Genomic DNA, 20,545 nt, shown 5'->3' on the forward strand with positions numbered 1-20,545 from the left:
GACTGTGTGTCTACGCAGGCAGTGTACGGTGGGAACTCCCGCTTGGCTCAGCATCTGACTCCGGGCATCCTAAGTCGCGTGTGCCATTAGCACAGCCGAGTGTCAGAGCAAGCACAACCACCAGCCTAGATTTCCCTGGGGGGAAGCTATAGGGACCCCCAAGTAGTGTTATTATCTGCTGTACTCCTGTGACATCTAACAGGGTATAGCTCCGAGTGCTCTCTGTATTTTACCACTCTGTGGAGCAACCGAGCAGGTACTTTGCACTCTCTCCACATGGAATTACTTTTAACTCCATGTGTTTACTACGGTGCTTGTACACAGCTTCGTTCCGCCATTGTTCTCCAGCTGCGGTTTAACATCACTGCACGGTGGACCCCAGGTTGCGATCGCACTTCATCATAATTTATATTTAGTGCGATCCGCAAACCCCAACACATAGTGATTATGTAAACTTCATAGTCACGTATCTCAGGGATTGCGGGGATAGCAAAGTATGACTACATAGTATAAGAACAATTCATTTAACACATATGCTGTAGACTGAATTTTACACTGACACCATCCCAACATACACACTGAGAGACTCTTACCCATATTCAGTCATAGATGATGGCACCCGCACAGCCCTAACCCGCATTTCATGTTGGCTTCCTCAGGGGGCCATGATCTCTTGTGGCACACTCACTGAGATATGTGACTATGAAGTTTACATAAGCACTATGCAGATTTTTATAAATTACACTTTGTATTCCACCAGTCAGAGATATACAGTACCTGCTCTTTTCTACCTGACCTCTGCTATAATTGACTCTGTAACTGATTACCTCATTTTTTATATATATATATGTATGTACATGCCTTTTGTAAGTTTAATAAAAGTTTTTGCAATATATTTTGGACATTTTATTCGGTGAGGGGACATACCACCCTCATATTGAACATATTGGATTAATTATAACTGGTGAAGTGAGCAAGAGCTGACACTTAAACCTCCCTCTATTGAAGTAGGACCTCCTGCCGTAATTAAGTAATTGCAACAAGGGATCTGCTGAGAACTAGCCAACAAGTCTAGGATTTGTATACTCAGAGGAGCAGTATATTGGCTTCCTCTGTTTAAAGAAAATATCTCAGACTCTCTGGAGCCAGTGGTCATTGATGAATATTGGAGTCTGCATCTATCCTAAATTTATGGAAGATATATTTTTATGCTTCGTAACAAAGGGACGAACATAACGCATTCACTCACATCACCGTAAGGCCGGCTAAACACTTCCAACTAAATGGAAGATACTATCCACATCCATATGTTTTATCTTTATAGAAAGGTAAAATCTTGATAATAACATGACAACAATATCTCCTGCCTGGGAACTCTATGGATGAAGATATCCTGAAATTTGGGTATCACATAAACTTCTAAAAGACGTTGCACATCCCACAACCAGCCCTCCATATGAGCTCACCAAGGGGAGGTATGTGGGCGTAACCTTGATCTAATAAAAAAAAACAGTTTATGGATTTTTGTCATTGGTCAGTTCTTGAAGACACAATATTCAGTGGTTCTGTCTGTTGCTCTAAGAGGAGTTCTAAGAAGTGTTTCCCTCCGCAAAGCTCTGATCCATTTCCATGACACATGTTTAGTACTTCTTCTTTTGTTTTCCCTTTTATTCCATGTGATTCCTTATACCGTATTGTTACGTTCCCATTTTGGTGCGAGGTTATATGCATTCAGTGATGGCTGTTATTGATGACCACTGACCAGCACTATTAGTATCCCTGGACATTGAAGTTACTTATTTTCTCGAGCCTCTCACACACACTGGTGTAGTAGTTTTTATTAAGTGAGGGATGTATGTCCTTTATGGAGTGTTCCAGGGGTTAAAGATTGAGCGTCGCTTAATTATACACATATCAGCCACCCTGGTAGATTGGTGTCTGCTCCCCATACTAACATCTTATATACTATAGGGAGACAGTGTTGGGCCTGCACGTTTCGTATTTACATGGTGGTATTTGTATTGTGACCTATGCCATTTTCCCCATTTTTTGTTCCATCGTTGTCTATATATTTTATAACATTTGTATTTAATAAAGAGCTGTTTTTATTACTTATAGTTCTTCCGTATGGTCGTTTTTTTGTGGATTCCACATCTCTCCTATATCATCCAGCGCAACTGGGGTGGTAATAGTCCGGCAAGTGAGCAGCAGTGAGTGCTTGTACTCTTCTAACTCACGTTATGTTGCCATATAGTATCGCCATCTGGATATTACGTTCCCATTTTGTAACATCCATGTGTATATTTTTTTATAAACACTGCCTACCTTTCCGGATTCATTATGTAAAATGTAATAGTTCCATTTCTCTTACTCTGTAAATAGCACCCCTGAAGCAATATGCTACCTGTAATTGGTGTCCAAGCAGCCTGTATAAATGATTGCTGGTTGCAGCTAGTTGTTCCTTTTGTTATTGTGCAGTTGGCAGGGATCTATGGGGGTATATGCATATATATAGTATATATATAATACTTTTGGTTTTGCTCCCATTTTTCATGAGCCGAACTTCTGACTTTTCCTTTGTACACAAAAGGCCTTTCTCTCTCAAATATTCACACTTTTGTCTAAATCTGTGATAGTGAGCACTTCTCCTTTGCCGAGATCATCCATCCACCTCACAGGTGTGGCCTATCAAGAAGCTGATTAGACAGCATGATTATTCCACAGGTGTTTTCCTTAGGGTGGTCACAATAAAAGGCCACTCTAAAATGTACAGTTTTACAATATTGGGAGGTCCAGGGGGGGTTCTGAAAAGATGTTGGTATCTGATGTAACTCCCATTTGCCTCACACAGTGCAACACATCCCCTTCGCAAAGAGCTGATCAGGTTGTTGATTGTGGCCTGTTGAATGTTGGTCCACTCTTCTTCAATGGCTGTGCGAAGTTCTTGCATGGCCAGCATACTCACCAGACATGTCACCCATGGAGCCTGTTTGGGATGCTCTGGATCGGCATATGCATCTGTGTGTTCAAGTTCTTGCAAATATCCAGCCACGTCGCACAGCCATTGATATTGATTAAAATGTTAATTAAAATTAACTTTGTTCTTGGGAAAAACCCCTTTTAAGTTGAAGAAAACTTGCCCAACCAGTTAGACACCACTAGGACTCTTCTTAGCTACTCATGCTACTTTTATTTGGCTGTCAACTATGTTTCATTTGTCCCCAAAAACCATATGACTTCTGATCTGTAATCACGATGAGATGAAAACCTAAGATAGACAGAAAATGAGCCAAAACCCACCTGTACTGTAAGTAAAAATAGTACATATATGTAAAATAGGGTACTTAGCAAACATTGTTTTTGATCGACAAAAGCTTAAAAGCCATCCCACTACGACAAGGTTCGAACATGCTCCTGTATATTGCATGCATACCAACTTACGCACCTGTGTCTACTGCCTCATGATATTGTGTTACTTTCATGTAGGTCACCAATGGAAAGCTATTGGTTAAACTAGAGGTGTTTAAGTCCTTTTTAAGTCCCATCAACAGAACTGGAGCAAAACCAACCAATTTTGGGTGGGATTTACATAAACTCTGCCACTTTTGCTCCCATAAGTCTAAATGATGGCTTACAGAGAGAAGATGTAATGTGTGAATTTCAGGTCTTGGGGCACTTCGGGCAGATGAGGAACAATTACATAATTAGTGACATTTTGGAGTGTTGGTAAAGGGGCGCATGATCAAAAAGCAAAACGTTACTGACCAGCAGCGCACATATCGAGATAGTAGACATGTGGTAGGATTACAAAGCATCGTCCAGACAGGAACGCTAATAAAGACATAAAAATGGTTTGACAGTTGAATTAAATATAATTTTAAAAGGCAGGAGAAGGCCTTTAGCATAAGGAGGATATTCGGAGGAAAGCATTTAACCAGCTTTTGGAAAAATGGAGACAAGAGGGATATCTGCAGCTGAATAGGAATGTGAACCACAAGTAATTGTTAATTATAGTTCTAAAGAAATCTTGAAAATCGAATTAAAAATCGAAAATGAAAATCTAAAAGTACAGTTAGCTACAGTACTTGTTACAAGGGGCAATGAAATGTTTTTTCTTAATATGGGTACCTGGTGATTTTGTCTTTATATAACTGATAACTTCGCCAACATTGTCTCAATTTATATTTTGTTTAGAAGCAAATTAGAAGTTTTACAAATGTCTATACTAAGTTGTTACTTTATTATATACTGTGTAACAGCTCCTTCATACTCACCAACATTGGTCCTACCCCCCAGGAACGCCCATTTTCTTCCCCAAAAATGAAATACAGTCCTGGTAAATTCAGGACTGTTAGCAACAATGCTATTAAAAAAAACCTCAATCATTACCCCCATGATTTTTAAAGAAATGTGAGGAAGAAAAAAATGGAAACAAATAAAATATTTCATTTTATTCAATGCCTATTCAGTAGAAAAATATATACAAAAGTTTTGCTTGTGAAATTTCATATATCTGTGTGTCATTGACCCATTGATTTTGAAAAACCCATCTTTATATATTTGACTTATTTTTTGACTGTTATTCCACCCTAACAATTTTTTTTTATAGAATATATAATATATATATACATATGTATATATATATATATATATATATATATATATATATATATATACACAGTCATGGCCAAAAGTATTCACACCTCTGCAATTCTGTCAGATAGTACTCAGTTTCTTCCTGAAAATGATTGCAAACACAAATTCTTTGGTATTATTATCTTCATTTAATTTGTCTTAAATGAAAAAAACACAAAAAGAATTGTTCTAAAGCCAAATTGGATATAATTCCACACCAAACATAAAAAAGGGGGTGGACAAAAGTATTGGCACTGTTCGAAAAATCATGTGATGCTTCTCTAATTTGTGCAATTAACAGCACCTGTAACTTACCTGTGGCACCTAACAGGTGTTGGCAATAACTAAATCACACTTGCAGCCAGTTGACATGGATTAAAGTTGACTCAACCGCTGTCCTGTGTCCTTGTGTGCACCACATTGAGCATGGAGAAAAGAAAGAAGACCAAAGAACTGTCTGAGGACTTGAGAAACCAAATTGTGAGGAAGCATGAGCAATCTCAAGGCTACAAGTCCATCTCCAAAGACCTGAATGTTCCTGTGTCTACCGTGCGCAGTGTCATCAAGAAGTTTAAAGCCCATGGCACTGTGGCTAACCTCCCTAGATGTGGACGGAAAAGAAAAATTGACAAGAGATTTCAACGCAAGATTGTGCGGATGTTGGATAAAGAACCTCGACTAACATCCAAACAAGTTCAAGCTGCCCTGCAGTCCGAGGGTACAACAGTGTCAACCCTTACTATCCATCGGCGTCTGAATGAAAAGGGACTGTATGGTAGGAGACCCAGGAAGACCCCACTTCTTACCTGAAAAAGCCTAAAACATTTTGGAATAATGTTCTCTGGTCAGATGAGACAAAAGTAGAGCTTTTTGGGCAAAGGCATCAACATAGAGTTTACAGGAGAAAAAAAGAGGCATTCAAAGAAAAGGACACGGTCCCTACAGTCAAACATGGCGGAGGTTCCCTGATGTTTTGGGGTTGCTTTGCTGCCTCTGACACTGGACTGCTTGACCGTGTGCATGGCATTATGAAGTCTGAAGACTACCAACAAATTTTGCAGCATAATGTACTGCCCAGTGTGAGAAAGCTGGGTCTCCCTCAGAGGACAGGGGTCTTCCAGCAGGACAATGACCCAAAAAACACTTCAAGAAGCACTAGAAAATGGTTTGAGAGAAAGCACTGGAGACTTATAAGGTGGCCAGCAATGGATCCAGACCTGAATCCCATAGAACACATGTGGAGAGATCTAAAAATGGCAGTTTGGAGAAGGCACCCTTCAAATATCAGGGACCTGGAGCAGTTTGCCAAAGAAGAATGGTCTAAAATTCCAGTAGAGCATTGTAAGAAACTCATTGATGGTTACCGGAAGCGGTTGGTCGCAGTTAGTTTAGCTAAAGGTTGTGCAACCAAGTATTAGGCTGAGGGTGCCAATACTTTTGTCTGGCCCATTTTTGGAGTTTTGTGTAAAATGATCAATGCTTTGCTTCATTCTCTTTTGTGGTTTTTCATTTAAGACAAATTAAATGAAGATAATAAAACCAAAGAATTTGTGTTTGCAATCATTTTCAGGAAGAAACTGAGTATTATCTGACAGAATTGCTGGGGTGTGAATACTTTTGGCCATGACTGTATATATAAAATTTGTAAGAATATATTTATTTATTTATTTTTTTTACTGTTTTATAGACTACTTTTTTATACAAAAGTTCACATCTTGGATTCCTATACTTATATGTCTTATGCATACTACAATGTCCAAGCCTTCAGGGTTATTTACAGTGGGATAATTATGTTGCCCTATTGCGTGATTTATAGATCTGTCTGCCGTTAACGTTTCTTTTATTTTGTAACGTTAAAAAATTGGATTTGATACTATCTTGCTCCACTCAATCAAAAAAAAATATATACATCAATATATGTGCTTTATTTAATTTTTTTAAGGGAGCCTATGGGAGGCCAGTGATAGAGAAATGGCATCCAGTAGAGGCATTCATCAAAATGATGTACATCTATCTTTTTATAACATGGGAGCTTTTGGGTGATGGATGGCCGATAGATGGCATACATTGGACGTATTTGAGGGCAACCATCTCAGGTTTAGGAACAAGTTAAGGAAGGTAGGTACGTCTGTTGGTCCTATCATACGTACTTGTTGGCTGCGGTTAGCTACAATAACAGGTTTACGTTGCTAACACATTTATATGGCGAGACTTGAGCCCAAGAAAACACCCTTTCACGTTCACATTATTAATATTAATATAAAAAATATTGGTCTCACTTTTGTAATACATGAAAAATAATGATATATCACTTCAGTTTATAAAACCATTTAATAACATTACGATACTGTATGTACTATGTAATTGAGACAAGATTCTATAATTTTGGGGGGAAATCCTACATCTTATGCCATCATATTGCAAACACCAAGTGATCAGCAGACACTAGATATATTGCCAGATATGAAAACTAATGTAAAAATAAGGCATCATCATGCAATATTTCACAGTACTTCGATTAACCACTATGCTATGTAACTTTTATCCCGAATGGGGAAATTTTATTCTCAATCCAATATCAGGTCATATGTCCGACCATGACTCCATTCATTCTCTATGGGGTAAGCAGTAAAAAAGCAAGCTCAGCCCTTGGAAGCCCCATAAGAAATGAATGGTGCACAGGTCGCACTGCTACTTAATTATAACAGGGAATAAAAATTCATAATTCTGCAAATCAATGTGCCTCTGAGCAGTAGACCCCCAACAATCAACATTCTAGGGATCAGCTGTAGACCCCCAACAATAACCATCCTAGGGATCAGCAGTAGACCCCCAACAATCAACATCCTAGGGATAGGTAATAACTTGTTTTCACCAGATAACCCCTTTAAACCATTGTGTCGCTAAAGAGGGTGGATGAAGGTGGCACTATGAGAAGACAAATGGAAAATGTGTTTTCTTTTACTAAAAGTAGAGATGTATTGGCCTCATGGAAATAGGTTGCACCATTTAGGGTCACCAGTCCTATGTATTTCTTCTTGAGTCCAGTGTAATATGGATATATTCTGCCCATTTGGCATGCGTCATACTTGTCATATCTTAGAGTAACCACATTTCTCCTTTGATTCCTCACAGGTTATCTCCATTAGACAGTTTGTGGTGGCAGTAATGGTGGATTGGTTTTGCTTTCTTCTCCAGGCACATCTGTTTAGAAAGGAACATATCATTAGGCAAGTGAGAGGTAACTTGAGCTGCCTTACGGGTGACAGAATATTATGCGATTGAGTCATCATTCAGTCACTTATAAGCATCATTTTTTGAATGATCGCCTTACTTATCAGGTGTTCCTCATGGTTTGAAAGATTTTTTTTGGAGAATCCCCCAAAACATGAGGCATTTGGTTATGGACACCAAAAATGGGGTCGTGAATTGCTAATTTGACCGCTACAGAGTTCATGTCTAGTTTATCCTTACAAAATTAGCTGTTTACTGTAGATAGACCAGCAGCAATCAGGTGAACACAATGACATCTCCAATGTAGGGGGGTCTTTTTTAGCCCACTTGTTCTTTGAGGGGTGAAAGTATATGTTATTTGTGGTACTCACCCATGAGGGGTGCTTGTGAAAGACAACGAGCCAGAAGGAATTAAACATAATAGTGATTATAAAGGAAGTAAAAAATGTGCATTTTTGTAGTGGATTTTACTTCTTGCAACATTAATTTTTTGGAACTTTTAAATCAATATCTAATTGGCCCCGGATGTCGGAAATTAAACCAGCATCAATCAGGTAATGATGGCCTTACCTAAGGGAAATCCATTACTACTATAGAAAATCCCTTAAAACCATTGAAAGCGTATTAGAAATAAAGTTTGGAACATTTCAACATTTTGTAAAATGTAGAATATATTTACCTCTGATAACGATCTTATTTCGCTTGTATATCAAGAATCCAAGTGCAACAGCGAACAAAGGAACAACTAGAAATAACTTGACTATTGAGGAAGTTGAATTCTTGGTCTTTGATGCAGATGGTGTTGATGAAAAACTTTTTAACGGAGATGGTGTTGCTGAAAAGAAAGGTTCAGTTTATTTAATACCATTATCTATTCACTATAGTCCAGTGGTCTTAATAGTAAGTAACTATTTGATATGGTTATTTGTTCTCTATTGGTATCTCTTGAGTACTGTATAGTAGTATGGCGCTGTTACTTATGGTACCAAGCACTGTGCAATGTATGCAGGTGGTGGTAATATTTAGCATTTTTAAAATTTAGACAGCTGTATGGAAGTGTTATTTGTCTGGATTATGGCATTTTTATTTGGGCAAAATACTGTAGTATGTTTCTACTTACAGTTTGTGCAAAGTAATAACAGTCTAATATCACTAATGTGTTTATGTCATGCCTCAGTTTTGGGACTTGATGGTGACTTTTTGCTGGGTGGTCGGTTTTCCTTTCTGCTAAGCTACAGCCTGTTTGGTCTCTGTCCAACTGCTGATGGTTCTTTCCTCCTTTCTTTAGTTTGCTTCTATACATGTGTTTCTCACTTCCCTATTTAGTTTTGTCTTACTACTTCTTGGAAGTTTCTATTTATACTCACCTTTATACTCGTCTGCCTTTTTTGCAGGCTATACTTCAAGGTAGATTGTGTTTGGAGTTGCAGCTCCTAATCTAGTGATTATTTTTCCTGGTTAAGCGCTTTTCCTGTGATTTGTTTGTGAGTCTTCCTTCCCAGCACCTTTTCCTTTCTTTTACATTTAGAGTCTATGAGATTTCCACATCTTTCATTTGCCTTTTTTGGTTCTTCTTATCTTCCTCTGTCTTTCCTGTGTGACTATGTGAACTTTTTCATAGACCTGTGCCTCATCCTCTAATTTATGTGTATTTAATGTTATAGTTACACTTGTTTTTGTGTTGAACATTATCTATAAAGAGGGTGCACTTAAGGATACTCAGGGTCAGTTGACACTAAGTAAGGACACCATTTTGTAATCTTAGGGTGTCAACCTCTGTGGTCAGGCAGGGACAGATGAGGGTCAGATTAGGGACTTTCTTAGTCTGAACAGAAATCTGTGTGCAATTGTTGCCTCTCCCCTGGTTAATATGTTACACATGTGAGTGTGTTGGCACAGTGATAACAGTTTAATTATTGTTTTTGGCAGAAAAGATCATACATCATGGGAAGAACTTCAAGACTAGATGTAGGCGAGTAATAGGCAACTAACAGAATCAACAGTTATGACATGCACACTGCTTATTGGGTTATACTGACACATTTAATGAATGGGGGTGTTCTAATTAAGAGCAGTGTGGAGTTCAATTACTGAGGTCATTCTTTCTGTGAAGAAGCATGTGTCAATTATGGCCCTTATCTAAAGAAGAAGGGCTGAAAATGTTGTACCTGCTGGTTTTAGCCCTTGTTCCGTGAATAAAATGGGTTGTTCATGACATTGTACCAAAGGAGAAAGAACTTTGATCAAGAAGTTGATTGGAGAGGGGAAAACATATAAAGAAGTGCAGAAAATTCTTGGCTGCTCAGCTTAAAAGATTTCCAGTTGTTTAAAATGGCAAACAAAACCCAAAACATGTGGTAGGAAAAGAAATACTATCATTCACATACATCATAGAACCACAAAAATGGCAAAGAAGCATCCAATATCAGTTCGAGGGAGATCAAAGAAGATCTTCAGCTACTTGTGTGCCCTCCAACCATGAGAAGATGCCTACGTGAAGCCAAACTAATTGGAAGAAACCCTCTTAATGTACAAATGCTTTAAAAAGACGTGTTGAAAAGGCCGCTCCCAGTGCCTTTTTGTATATGGAGATAAATGCTATTATGAGGATTTAGCACTGCTTGGTCACCATAGTGTATGGTATAAACAGAAGATATCGCATAGGGAAACATGGCATGTATGTCTGGCTCTAGTTCCTTATGTCTTCTCACCTTCACCTAAGCATTTCTTTTTTTCTTCATATACACCATCTTTATTGTATGAAACAACACAACATATGTCCATGTCCTTGTTCTCAGTCAAGTTCAGAGAAATCCGTGACTTTTGTTCAGAAAGTTTTTCTCTTTTGGTCGGCTGGTACACATGACTATGATTAACCATCCAGTGCATGTTTGCATTCGGTGACATACTCTCTGCTTCACATATAACCTCATTTGTATCGTTGTTTTTAGAAATCTCTGGATTACATATACCTTGGGGAGAAAAAGGAAACAAATGAACGACATGATAGATAATTTGCACTTGGGTAGTGCCAATGGTGTTAAGGGAGAAAGCTTCACATTTTCCCTCTTTCTGAGAAAATTATCAACTTTCAAAAACTTTCACAAAATGCTCATGGACATTGTCAGTCTTTCTATGGGGGCAGCACTTTCTAATATATCCTGTTAAATGGGCATGAAGTCCTGGTAGACAAGATCCTCTTAGTTTGAGGGTAAGGTAAAAAAAAAAAATAGGATTCTTACCAGAAACACTGATGTTGATGAATTTGTAGAGATAATTGGAGTTAACTGAATCCAGAAACAGCCAATATTCCTTTACATCAGAAAACCGAACTTTGGAGATGGTCACCATCACTTTATCTTGTGTATACAGAATAGAAAGTGTTCTATTTTCTGTGGTCTGAGCTTTCTTTGTAAGCAAATCCCATTCAAGGATAGGAGAGCTCTTATTATCTTCCAAACTGATTTTCCCAAGTTTGTGTGTCACATTACAAGTGATGGTTACGGATTCCCCACAAGAGCAACTCCCTGTACTGCAACTGGCTTCAAGAACTGGGAAAAAAAGGAGACGGAGGAGAAACATTAATGTCCTAATGGTTAGGAATGATAATCCATCTTGTTTAAATTGCAGTCCTCTTTTCAGGCAGCAAATTACAGAGCTGAGCAGCCCGGTGGGTGGTCCTACTCAGTGACTGAGCATCAACTGGAGTCCTAATCCCAGAAAAATCAGATATTCAAGTACATTTATGACCAGTTTTGCTAAACCTGTACCCACAATATATATATCAAATTTTCAGTGCATCTAGTTTCTAAATTTGATGTTTGTAAAGTGCATGGTATTTTCAACATTTAGGTTCCCTTTAAGGAGCCACCACATAACAGACGTCAGAAACTTGTTTAGGCGTGAATATCTGCTGCTGCCGTCCTGAGGCTGGAGGCGATATCTTCCAGGTGTGTATTTACCAGAATGCAGAAAATCACCTTAGGCGGGCTGAGCCGCGGGAAATGAGGAGCCTTGGCGCTTCAGATAAGGTATTTATAAGTACCAATGCATTTCAGTGCTGGACTGGCGCCTTTTTCAAGGTCCAAAAACCAAATTGAAATGTCTGGTGCTGAAACGCGTTGGTACAAATAAAACCCTTATCTGAAGTTCCAAGGTTCCTCATTTGCCACAGCACAGCCCACCTAACATGATTCTCTCCGTTCTGGAAAAATAAGAATGAAAACTATCTCTTTAGTGCCCCCTATAGGTGGGTCCACTGTACGTCAATGACCAAAACATGAAAAAGCTTTGTCCCACTCACATTTGTACTTCTCCCAATGATAGGGTTGAGTTCTGGTTGGCAATGTCTCAGGACCTGTTGAAAAATTGAAAAATCTGTTCCTTTTTTTAAATTTTCGAAGCAGTGCCTATGTTCATCACAGGCTCCATCCGGTAATGCAGTTTAGCCACATTCAAATGAATAAAGCTGAACCCAACATGTCTAATATTATCACATACTTGCACCGTTACCATAATATTGTAACTCAATCATTGCCCATATCTTGGTCCTGCTATGCACCAGATACACAATTAGTTTCCTTTAGACACCTGGCACCACATACAACTCCAACCTCTGCCATTTCTATAACTGTTTCACAGAAGCATACTTACGACTAATGCAGGATACTCCATGGATGATGATGATGATCAGTAGCAGAAGTGACCTTGTTTGACCCCAAAACATTCCAGATGTTTTTTTGATTTGTAGACAAGGAACTGAAAAGGGAACACAAAAAAACCCACAAAACATTCAGTGATGCTGCACAGAACAAAACGTATAGGCTGGGAGTAGAGTTGGTGTGATTTCTATTAGCACGTCCCAGTCCACTGGTCACGATAAAGGACAGAGGCCACAGGATGGGAGCAGAAGAACAACCTCTTAGCTGAAAACATCGGCAACACTTCTTTTGATTAGCTGGCCTGGTGAGACATCATTGCTGCAGCAGTAAGCACAAGTGATATTGTGCCAGGCTGGGTAATCAAAAGAAGAGCCATGGACCGACAGATAAGAGGTGTCCAGAGCCCACTGACCTCATTTGTGGACGAGGGACTGGGACGTGCAAATCGATTTACACCAACTCTAACTGAGACTTGTACAATGGGTAAATATAAAAGAATATCATCACCTGACAAACCTTGGCGAGTGCTCAATCTCATTGGGTTTAGACGGGGGCCCAGTGGGATTTGGCTAAATACCCAAGAGGGTACAAAAGGAATTGATAGGGGGACTGAACATATCAGACATACTGAGATAATGCATGGCACTGGCCACCTCTTCATTCAGATAAATGTGAGTCCCATAGATGACATTTACGGCACAGCGTTTGTATGACAATGTACCATATAGAAGAATGTCTTGCCTATTTACCAATTTCTATCTATCTTAGGCTATAAGCCATGGCTCTAACTGCAATAATTAACCGCAATCATTAGGTGTGTGAGGCAGGTTAGAACCTGGTGTGAATGTGCCTTTCAAAGACCCTACAAACATGACCTATTTTCATAGTGATCTATTTTGTTATTGTAACTTTGAACATGTCTACACATACAGTATATCAATCACTTATTAGTGAAGCTTGACTCTTAGAAGGGAGTTATAACATTTTTCATAGATTCATAGAATGATCCACTTATCCATCGATTAAGATCTACCAGCAGAATAGTGAGTGCAGCTCTGGAGTATAATAAGGGATGTAACTCAGGATCAGTACAGGATAAGTAATGTAATGTATGTACACAGTGACTGCACCAGCAGAATAGTGAGTGCAGCTCTGGAGTATAATACAGGATGTAACTCAGGATCAGTACAGGATAAGTAATGTAATGTATGTACACAGTGACTGCACCAGCAGAATAGTGAGTGCAGCTCTGGAGTATAATACAGGATGTAACTCAGGATCAGTACAGGATAAGTAATGTAATGTATGTACACAGTGACTGCACCAGCAGAATAGTGAGTGCAGCTCTGGAGTATAATACAGGATGTAACTCAGGATCAGTACAGCATAAGTAATGTAATGTATGTACACAGTGACTGTACCAGCAGAATAGTGAGTGCAGCTCTGGGGTATAATACGGGATGTAACTCAGGATCAGTACAGGATCAGTAATGTAATGTATGTACACAGTGACTGCACCAGCAGAATATTGAGTGCAGCTCTGGAGTATAATACAGGATGTGACTCACGATCAGTACAGGATAAGTAATGTAATGTATGTACACAGTGACTGCACCAGCAGAATAGTGAGTGCAGCTCTGGAGTATAGTACAGGATGTAACTCAGGATCAGTACAGGATAAGTAATGCAATGTATGTACACAGTGACTGCACCAGCAGAATAGTGAGTGCAGCTCTGGAGTATAATACAGGATGTAACTCAGGATCAGTAGAGAATAAGTAATGTAATGTATGTACACAGTGACTGCACCAGCAGAATAGTGAGTGCAGCTCTGGGGTATAATACAGGATGTAATGTAATGTATATATAGACTTACCCAAGTCTGTATACAGCTTATGTCAATTAGTACATGTTTATAGGTGGATTTATTCTTCGGCTGTGTTTATTGTGAAACTTGTTCTAAGCATAAGAAAATTGATTAATGTGTAATTGTAGGTTTTAATCACTTTAGCTTTTAGATAGTATTTTATTATTTGACCCAAGATATCTTGCATGAGATACTTGATAATCAAACCACATTATACAGGCTAATACTTCACCAACATAGCAAATTCTTCCTCAATGTATGGATATTAATGGGTTCCTTTATAAGGTGGCCTCTGCTTTAGCTAACTGCTGTGATCGAAATGCGTCGCTCTGTCTGCATATGTGTCATCTAATGTCCCGGATTTTCACATGCAAGTTTTAATAATTTTCTAAATAAAGGAGCGTTCATTTTTTATTCAAGGAGCTGGAAGAATTCTTTCTTATTTGTCACTTGAGGAAACTTTAGATTCATATTTTTCTCCATCAGTCTATACACCCTCTTGGCTTGGATTCGATTTCATAATGTGTTCCCATTATGAGATGATCCAAGATCTTACATGGTGGCTAAGGCTAGATTTCAAGGTTCAGCTTCTTCAGTCCCCAACTCCAGTAATCTTCAAAAAGTATGAGTCAAACTGAGGTTGGAGTGCCCATGTAGGTACCAAATGGGTGTAGCAGAAATAGAAACAAGATCTATCCATCTACTCACATCTCAAAATCCTTGGAGCAATCAGGCAGGCTTGCATCACTTTTAGGATCTTCTTTACAGGAGGGTCCTAGTATAAATGGACAATCTATCTATCTGCCTCCTTCTACCTGAACAAGCAAGGAGGGAACAAGGAACAAAACACTAGCTAAGGAATGTGCTATATTACTATCTTGAGTACAGAAGAATCTAATCCTTCTAAAAGCAGACCATATCAAATTAATCTTCCAATATGAGAGAGGACTGGTTGAGTTGGTGCAGCGCCCCAGAGTCATGGTCGTTGCAGTACTGACGCTCTGCTGCTAAGGGGAGTGATGGTACGTCTGATGGCACTTAAGGAGTTCACCTGACCAGGTATCACAGTCACACACTACATTTCACACTGTGGCCACCAGGGGGAGCAAAGGGTTCTATGTACTAGGCCACTCCTCACAATCTGGTAAAACTGGGGGCTGGATAAGAAGTTAGTCAGAAGCTGACTGGGTTGGATCCAGGCAACATCCTGTGGCAGAGGGTGTTGCAGGGGAAGATTCAGGGGGGTCTCTGTCAGGGGTGGGATCCTGACAGTGGCCTAGCAAACAGAACAGAACGTTACGGAGCCACGCCTGCACCCGTTGCGGCGGCATCCTAAGAAAGGAAACGAAGAGAAGTTTATTGTGGAGAAGTGAGAAACGAGATCACAGCAAAAAGGAGATAAAGCCAGTAGGAGTTGTGCCGTAAGATCGAGGCAACATCCTACTGAGGCGCGTAGCCGGTGGCAGGAACGCCGAGGAAGTATTAGGCTCCAAGCATTACTTCAAACAGCGGCAGGACAGTTAATTTTAGGTTGGCTGTCTCACCTAAATCACCTAAGCAGACATAGGGGGCAATTGTGGGAGAGGGGCGTCGCTAAGGTCCCTGAAGAACTCCAGGCCTACCCGTCATACAGGTGCGTCCTATCCATATCATCTGGGGGACGGAGAAAGAACATCAGAATAGATACGAGTTGTGAGAGAAGAACATCAGAAACAGACACAACAGTTGTGAGGACTATCCCGTGGTGCTCAGCAGGGAGGTACAACAACACACAGGCGCTAGAAGGTAGGCACTGATTTCCACCTGCAAAGGAAACTCTGGATGTGCCTTCGGACCGGCCGGTCTCAGCCAGCCCTGTTAGCAGTGCTCTGGATTGAGGATCCTGAAGCCTTCAGTAAAGAGGCAAAAAGACTGCAACCCTGTGTCCTCATTATTCACTGCGACTTGCACCACGCATCACCATCACATCTTTCATTGGATGCCCCTTAGCAGGGTCACGGACCGGGTCTAGCCACCGTGACAACCCCAGAACTGAGACAGAGAAGCCCGGTACCGAGTACCCCGCGGCCCTGCGTCTGGGGGCGCTCCATTGGAATGTCATCAAACTAAGAGAGCGGACCCTGAAAAATAAGATCTCCTTTTTAATCACATCCAAGATGAGTACTCCTTCCATGGATTGTTTTGCAACCAAACAGCAGTCAACCTCCCAAGTTGTTGTTCTCTCTAAAAATTGGATAATCCTATAGCCCTAGGCGGTCTAACCATCAATCGGACAAACCAGTTAATTTATCTGTTTCCTCCATTTCTCTGAATCCTCATTCTATAGATTCTGCATAAAATCAAGAAGGAAATCACAAAAGCCCTCATGGGTGCTCCTTTTTGACCATTTAGGGTTTGGTTTCCTTTATTAGCTTTTTTGAAGGGAAATATCGGTGGTGGTCCAGCCAGATAAACTAATACAAAATAATTTGCTTCATGCAGGCATAGTTCATCTTTGGATCACAGTCTGGAAAATGAAAGGAGGAATTTAATCAACCTAGGCTTCTCAGAAGAAGCAATTCCACCATATTTGCTGATCATCATTCCTCTGCCACTTAAGTATAAGAATTCAAGGGATCGTTTCTGCCTGATGTTCTGGCAAGAAAATGTCATTATTATGTAAAGAAGGACTTAATACTGGACTTAAATATAATACTATTGAAGTTAACATTTTTTTTGCAATTTTCTCAGCATTTCCAGGAAATGTTACCTTTAACTGTATGGTCAGGAAAACTTTTTAAATCCATTCATAACTTTGTCTGTTCATCCTCCAGCTCCTTTGTAGAATTTATCAATAGTTCTCAAACAGCTTCTCCTGACTCTATTTTAAACTTTGGAAGATGTTGGCTTAAAATATGTGTCTTGGAAGGCAGTATTTTTGGTGGAAATCATCTCAACGAGATGCGTGAGTTGCAAGCCCTAGTATGTATAACCCCTTATTTTAGAGATTTTAAAGTTCTTATTCATCTGGTGTGACAAACCATGACTTCATTCTTGCCAAAAGTGCCTTCTTATCTTTCTTTGGATCAGGATTTTTTTCCAGTTCTTTATTCAGATTGCTCTGACCCCCAAGATCAGGATGAGCATCCTGTGGATGTGAAGAAAGTAGTACTTATATTCCCGGAGAAGGTGGCCAGTTTCAGAAAAACAAATGCTCTAGTCTATTCCTTCACTACATTGGTCCCAATAAAAAAAAATCCAGCAAACTTACATTGGCTTATGAGGCTCATATTCTGTTCTTCTGATTAAGGTCTATTCTATGTGTTCCACTTGAATTTTCTAATCTGAATCTACTAAACCATCTTTGGACCAGATTTGTTAAGCAGCAACTGGTTTGACTCCTCTTACCTTTCCCAAACACGACAGGCTGGACATCATGACTGAAGAATGTTTTGACTAACCCAAAAGAAAGCTTGGAGAACCTAGTTCCTGTCAATCCCTTTAAATGTCTTATTGCTTCTTAATTCCCTTTGTTTGCTGTCTCAAAGATGTCCAGAAAGAATATGGACCTGTCCGAAATTTCTTTTTCCTGTAGTTCAAAAGCAAGGCCACTTTCACTCCTTAAAAAATATTAATGCTGATCATAAATGATCATCAATGATTAAGATGCACGTTCTTGCATTGAAACGCGTATGATTTTAATGTCTGGACTATGAATTGTTTTTATTTGAAGCTATGGATTAAAAGAAAATGGATTTTATGGACATACAGAGCTGGACTTATTTCTTTCAAGTTCAGTATAATAGTAGTTATATTCTTGTACATATGGGGCAATATTATAGTAGATACATTCTTGTACATAGGGGCAGTATTATAGTTGTTATATTCCTGTACTTATTGGACAGTATTATATTAGTTATATTCTTGTACGTAGAGATAGTATTATAGTAGTTATGTTATTGTACATAGGAGCAGTATTATAATAGTTATATTCTTGTATATAGGGGACAGTATTACAGTAGTTATATTCTTGTACATAGGGAGCAGTATTATATTATACTCTTGTAACATACGGCATAGGGAAGTATAGTGTTTGACCAGCTCAGTTGGCAGTAGTTAGCGTTCACGTAGGCACTGGATTGTTGTATCAGAACAATGTGATGTTTATTTTTCACTGGTTGCACAGTACCACACAAAGCCATAAACATAAATCCATAGCCTTGTCCAGGCACTAACTAAACAACACAGACCCTGACTACTCATACATGGCTGAGCTAGTCCCAATCTGGGCAAACAAAACAGCTATTGTCCATAGCAACCTCTGATATTTGCAGTTTGACACAAACATCCTGTAGAGTCTCATTTTAGAGACATTCTGGCTTGTTTCTCTCTTCAGCTCCAACACAAATCCACTCTGGTCAACTGAACCAACTGACTGACTAAGGTGATCACCTTGCCTTGTTATATTCAGAGTAAGCTAAGTGCAAATAAACAGAGCCTGTAGAGTTAGGATATAACCTTAGCCTACCTGGCTTTACTACAGCGGTGTTATGGTAGTTATAATCTTGCATATTGATGGTAAAATTATAATAGTTATAGTATATTCTGTTACATGGGGCCAACTCCTAATCTTTAGCAAACAAATATTATAATTATATTCTTGTATATAGGACCAGTATTATAGTAGTTATATTCTTGTACATAGAAGACAGTATTATAGTAGTTATATTCTTGTACATAGGAGGCAGTATTATAATAGTTATATTCTTGTACATAGGGGCAGTATTATAGTAGTTATATTCTTGTACATAGGAGCAGTATTATAGTAGTTATATTCTTGTACATAGGAGCAGTTATATTCTTGTACATAGTATAGTATTATAGTAGGTGTATTCTTGTACATAGGGCAGTATCATAGTAGTTATATTCTTGTATATAGGGGCAGTATTATAGTAGTTATAGTCTTGTACATAGAGACAGTATTATAGTAGTTATATTCTTCTACAAAAGAGCAGTAGTATAGTAGATACATTCTTGTACATAGGAGACAGTATTATAGTAGTTATATTATTGTACATAAGGACAGTATTGCAGTAGTTATATTCTTGTACATAGGGGCAGTATTGCAGTAGTTATATTCTTGTGCATAGAGAGCAGTATAATAGTAGTTATATTCTTGTACATTGGGACAGTATTATATTAGTAGTTATATTGTTGTACATAGGAGCAGTATCATAGAGGGAAATATAGAATCCGCTCTATATAACACCACAATAGCTGTAGCTTTGGAATCTCTTGCCCCTCTCACACATACCAAAGCTCACAAAATCAACAGACAGCCCTGGCACACCAGCCTGACCAAAGAACTGAGGCGAGCTTCCAGGGCTGCTGAGCGCAGATGGAAAAGATCCAACTCCAACGATCACTTCATCGCATTCAAACAGTCCCTCACTACTTTCAAGACCACACTCGTGACAGCAAAACAAACCTACTTCTCATCTCTCATATCCTCCCTGTCTCACAACCCTAAACAGTTATTCAACACCTTCAATTCTCTCCTCCATCCCCCAGCACCTCCTCCCTCCCCACTCATCTCAGCTGAAGACTTTGCCTCATTTTTCAAGCAGAAGATTGAGAACATCAGAGACAGTTTTAGTCGACAACCCTCAGAGCCCTTCCTCCCAACTACCCAGCCCTCCACCTCCAAAATCAACTTTTCCACCATTACAAAAGATCGACTCTCCATTCTACTCTCAAGATTGCATCTCACCACCTGTGCACTTGACCCGATCCCTTCCCACTTCATCCCAAACCTCGCCACAGTCTTCATCCCAACCCTAAACCCATCTCTTTAACCTATCACTAACAACTGGTGTTTTCGCCTCAAGCTTTAAACATGCCTCAATCACACCTATGCTCAAAAAGCACTCTCTTGACCCATCCTCTGTATCTAGCTATCGCCCTATATCACTTCTCCCCTATGCCTCAAAACTACTGGAACAACACGTCCATCTTGAACTGTCCTCCCATCTATCTTCCTGCTCTCTCTTCGGCTGCTTACAATCAGGCTTCTGGTCACACCACTCCACTGAAACTGCCCTAACTAAGGTCACAAATGACCTATTAACTGCCAAGAGCAAGCGACACTACTCTATCCTCCTCCTCCTGG

At 39.5% G+C, this 20,545-nt stretch overlaps 2 protein-coding genes across 9 annotated transcripts in view; both read right to left on the reverse strand.

The window, feature by feature from the left end:
* LOC143766102 (coilin-like) overlaps positions 1-20,545 on the reverse strand; it is a 946,917-nt gene that overhangs the window by 492,718 nt on the left and 433,654 nt on the right. The window lies entirely within an intron of this gene.
* LOC143766100 (uncharacterized) overlaps positions 6,282-20,545 on the reverse strand; it is a 55,785-nt gene continuing 41,521 nt past the window's right edge. For 3 of the 8 annotated variants that reach the window (XM_077253495.1, XM_077253496.1, XM_077253497.1), the window contains 6 exons: positions 12,523-12,627; positions 12,173-12,226; positions 11,112-11,420; positions 10,581-10,841; positions 8,549-8,704; positions 6,283-7,839 (listed from right to left, as the gene is read on the reverse strand). In XM_077253495.1, the coding sequence (XP_077109610.1) occupies positions 7,781-7,839; positions 8,549-8,704; positions 10,581-10,841; positions 11,112-11,420; positions 12,173-12,226; positions 12,523-12,595 (912 nt within the window). In that variant the 5' untranslated portion in view covers positions 12,596-12,627 and the 3' untranslated portion in view covers positions 6,283-7,780. Of the gene's footprint in view, positions 7,840-8,548; positions 8,705-10,580; positions 10,842-11,111; positions 11,421-12,172; positions 12,227-12,522; positions 12,628-17,146; positions 17,199-20,545 lie in introns of those variants that run through there. The other 5 variants (XM_077253498.1, XM_077253500.1, XM_077253494.1 and 2 more) reach the window with 3 other exon arrangements.

Source organism: Ranitomeya variabilis, chromosome 4 (assembly GCF_051348905.1).
Source record: "Ranitomeya variabilis isolate aRanVar5 chromosome 4, aRanVar5.hap1, whole genome shotgun sequence".
NCBI lineage: Eukaryota > Metazoa > Chordata > Amphibia > Anura > Dendrobatidae > Ranitomeya > Ranitomeya variabilis.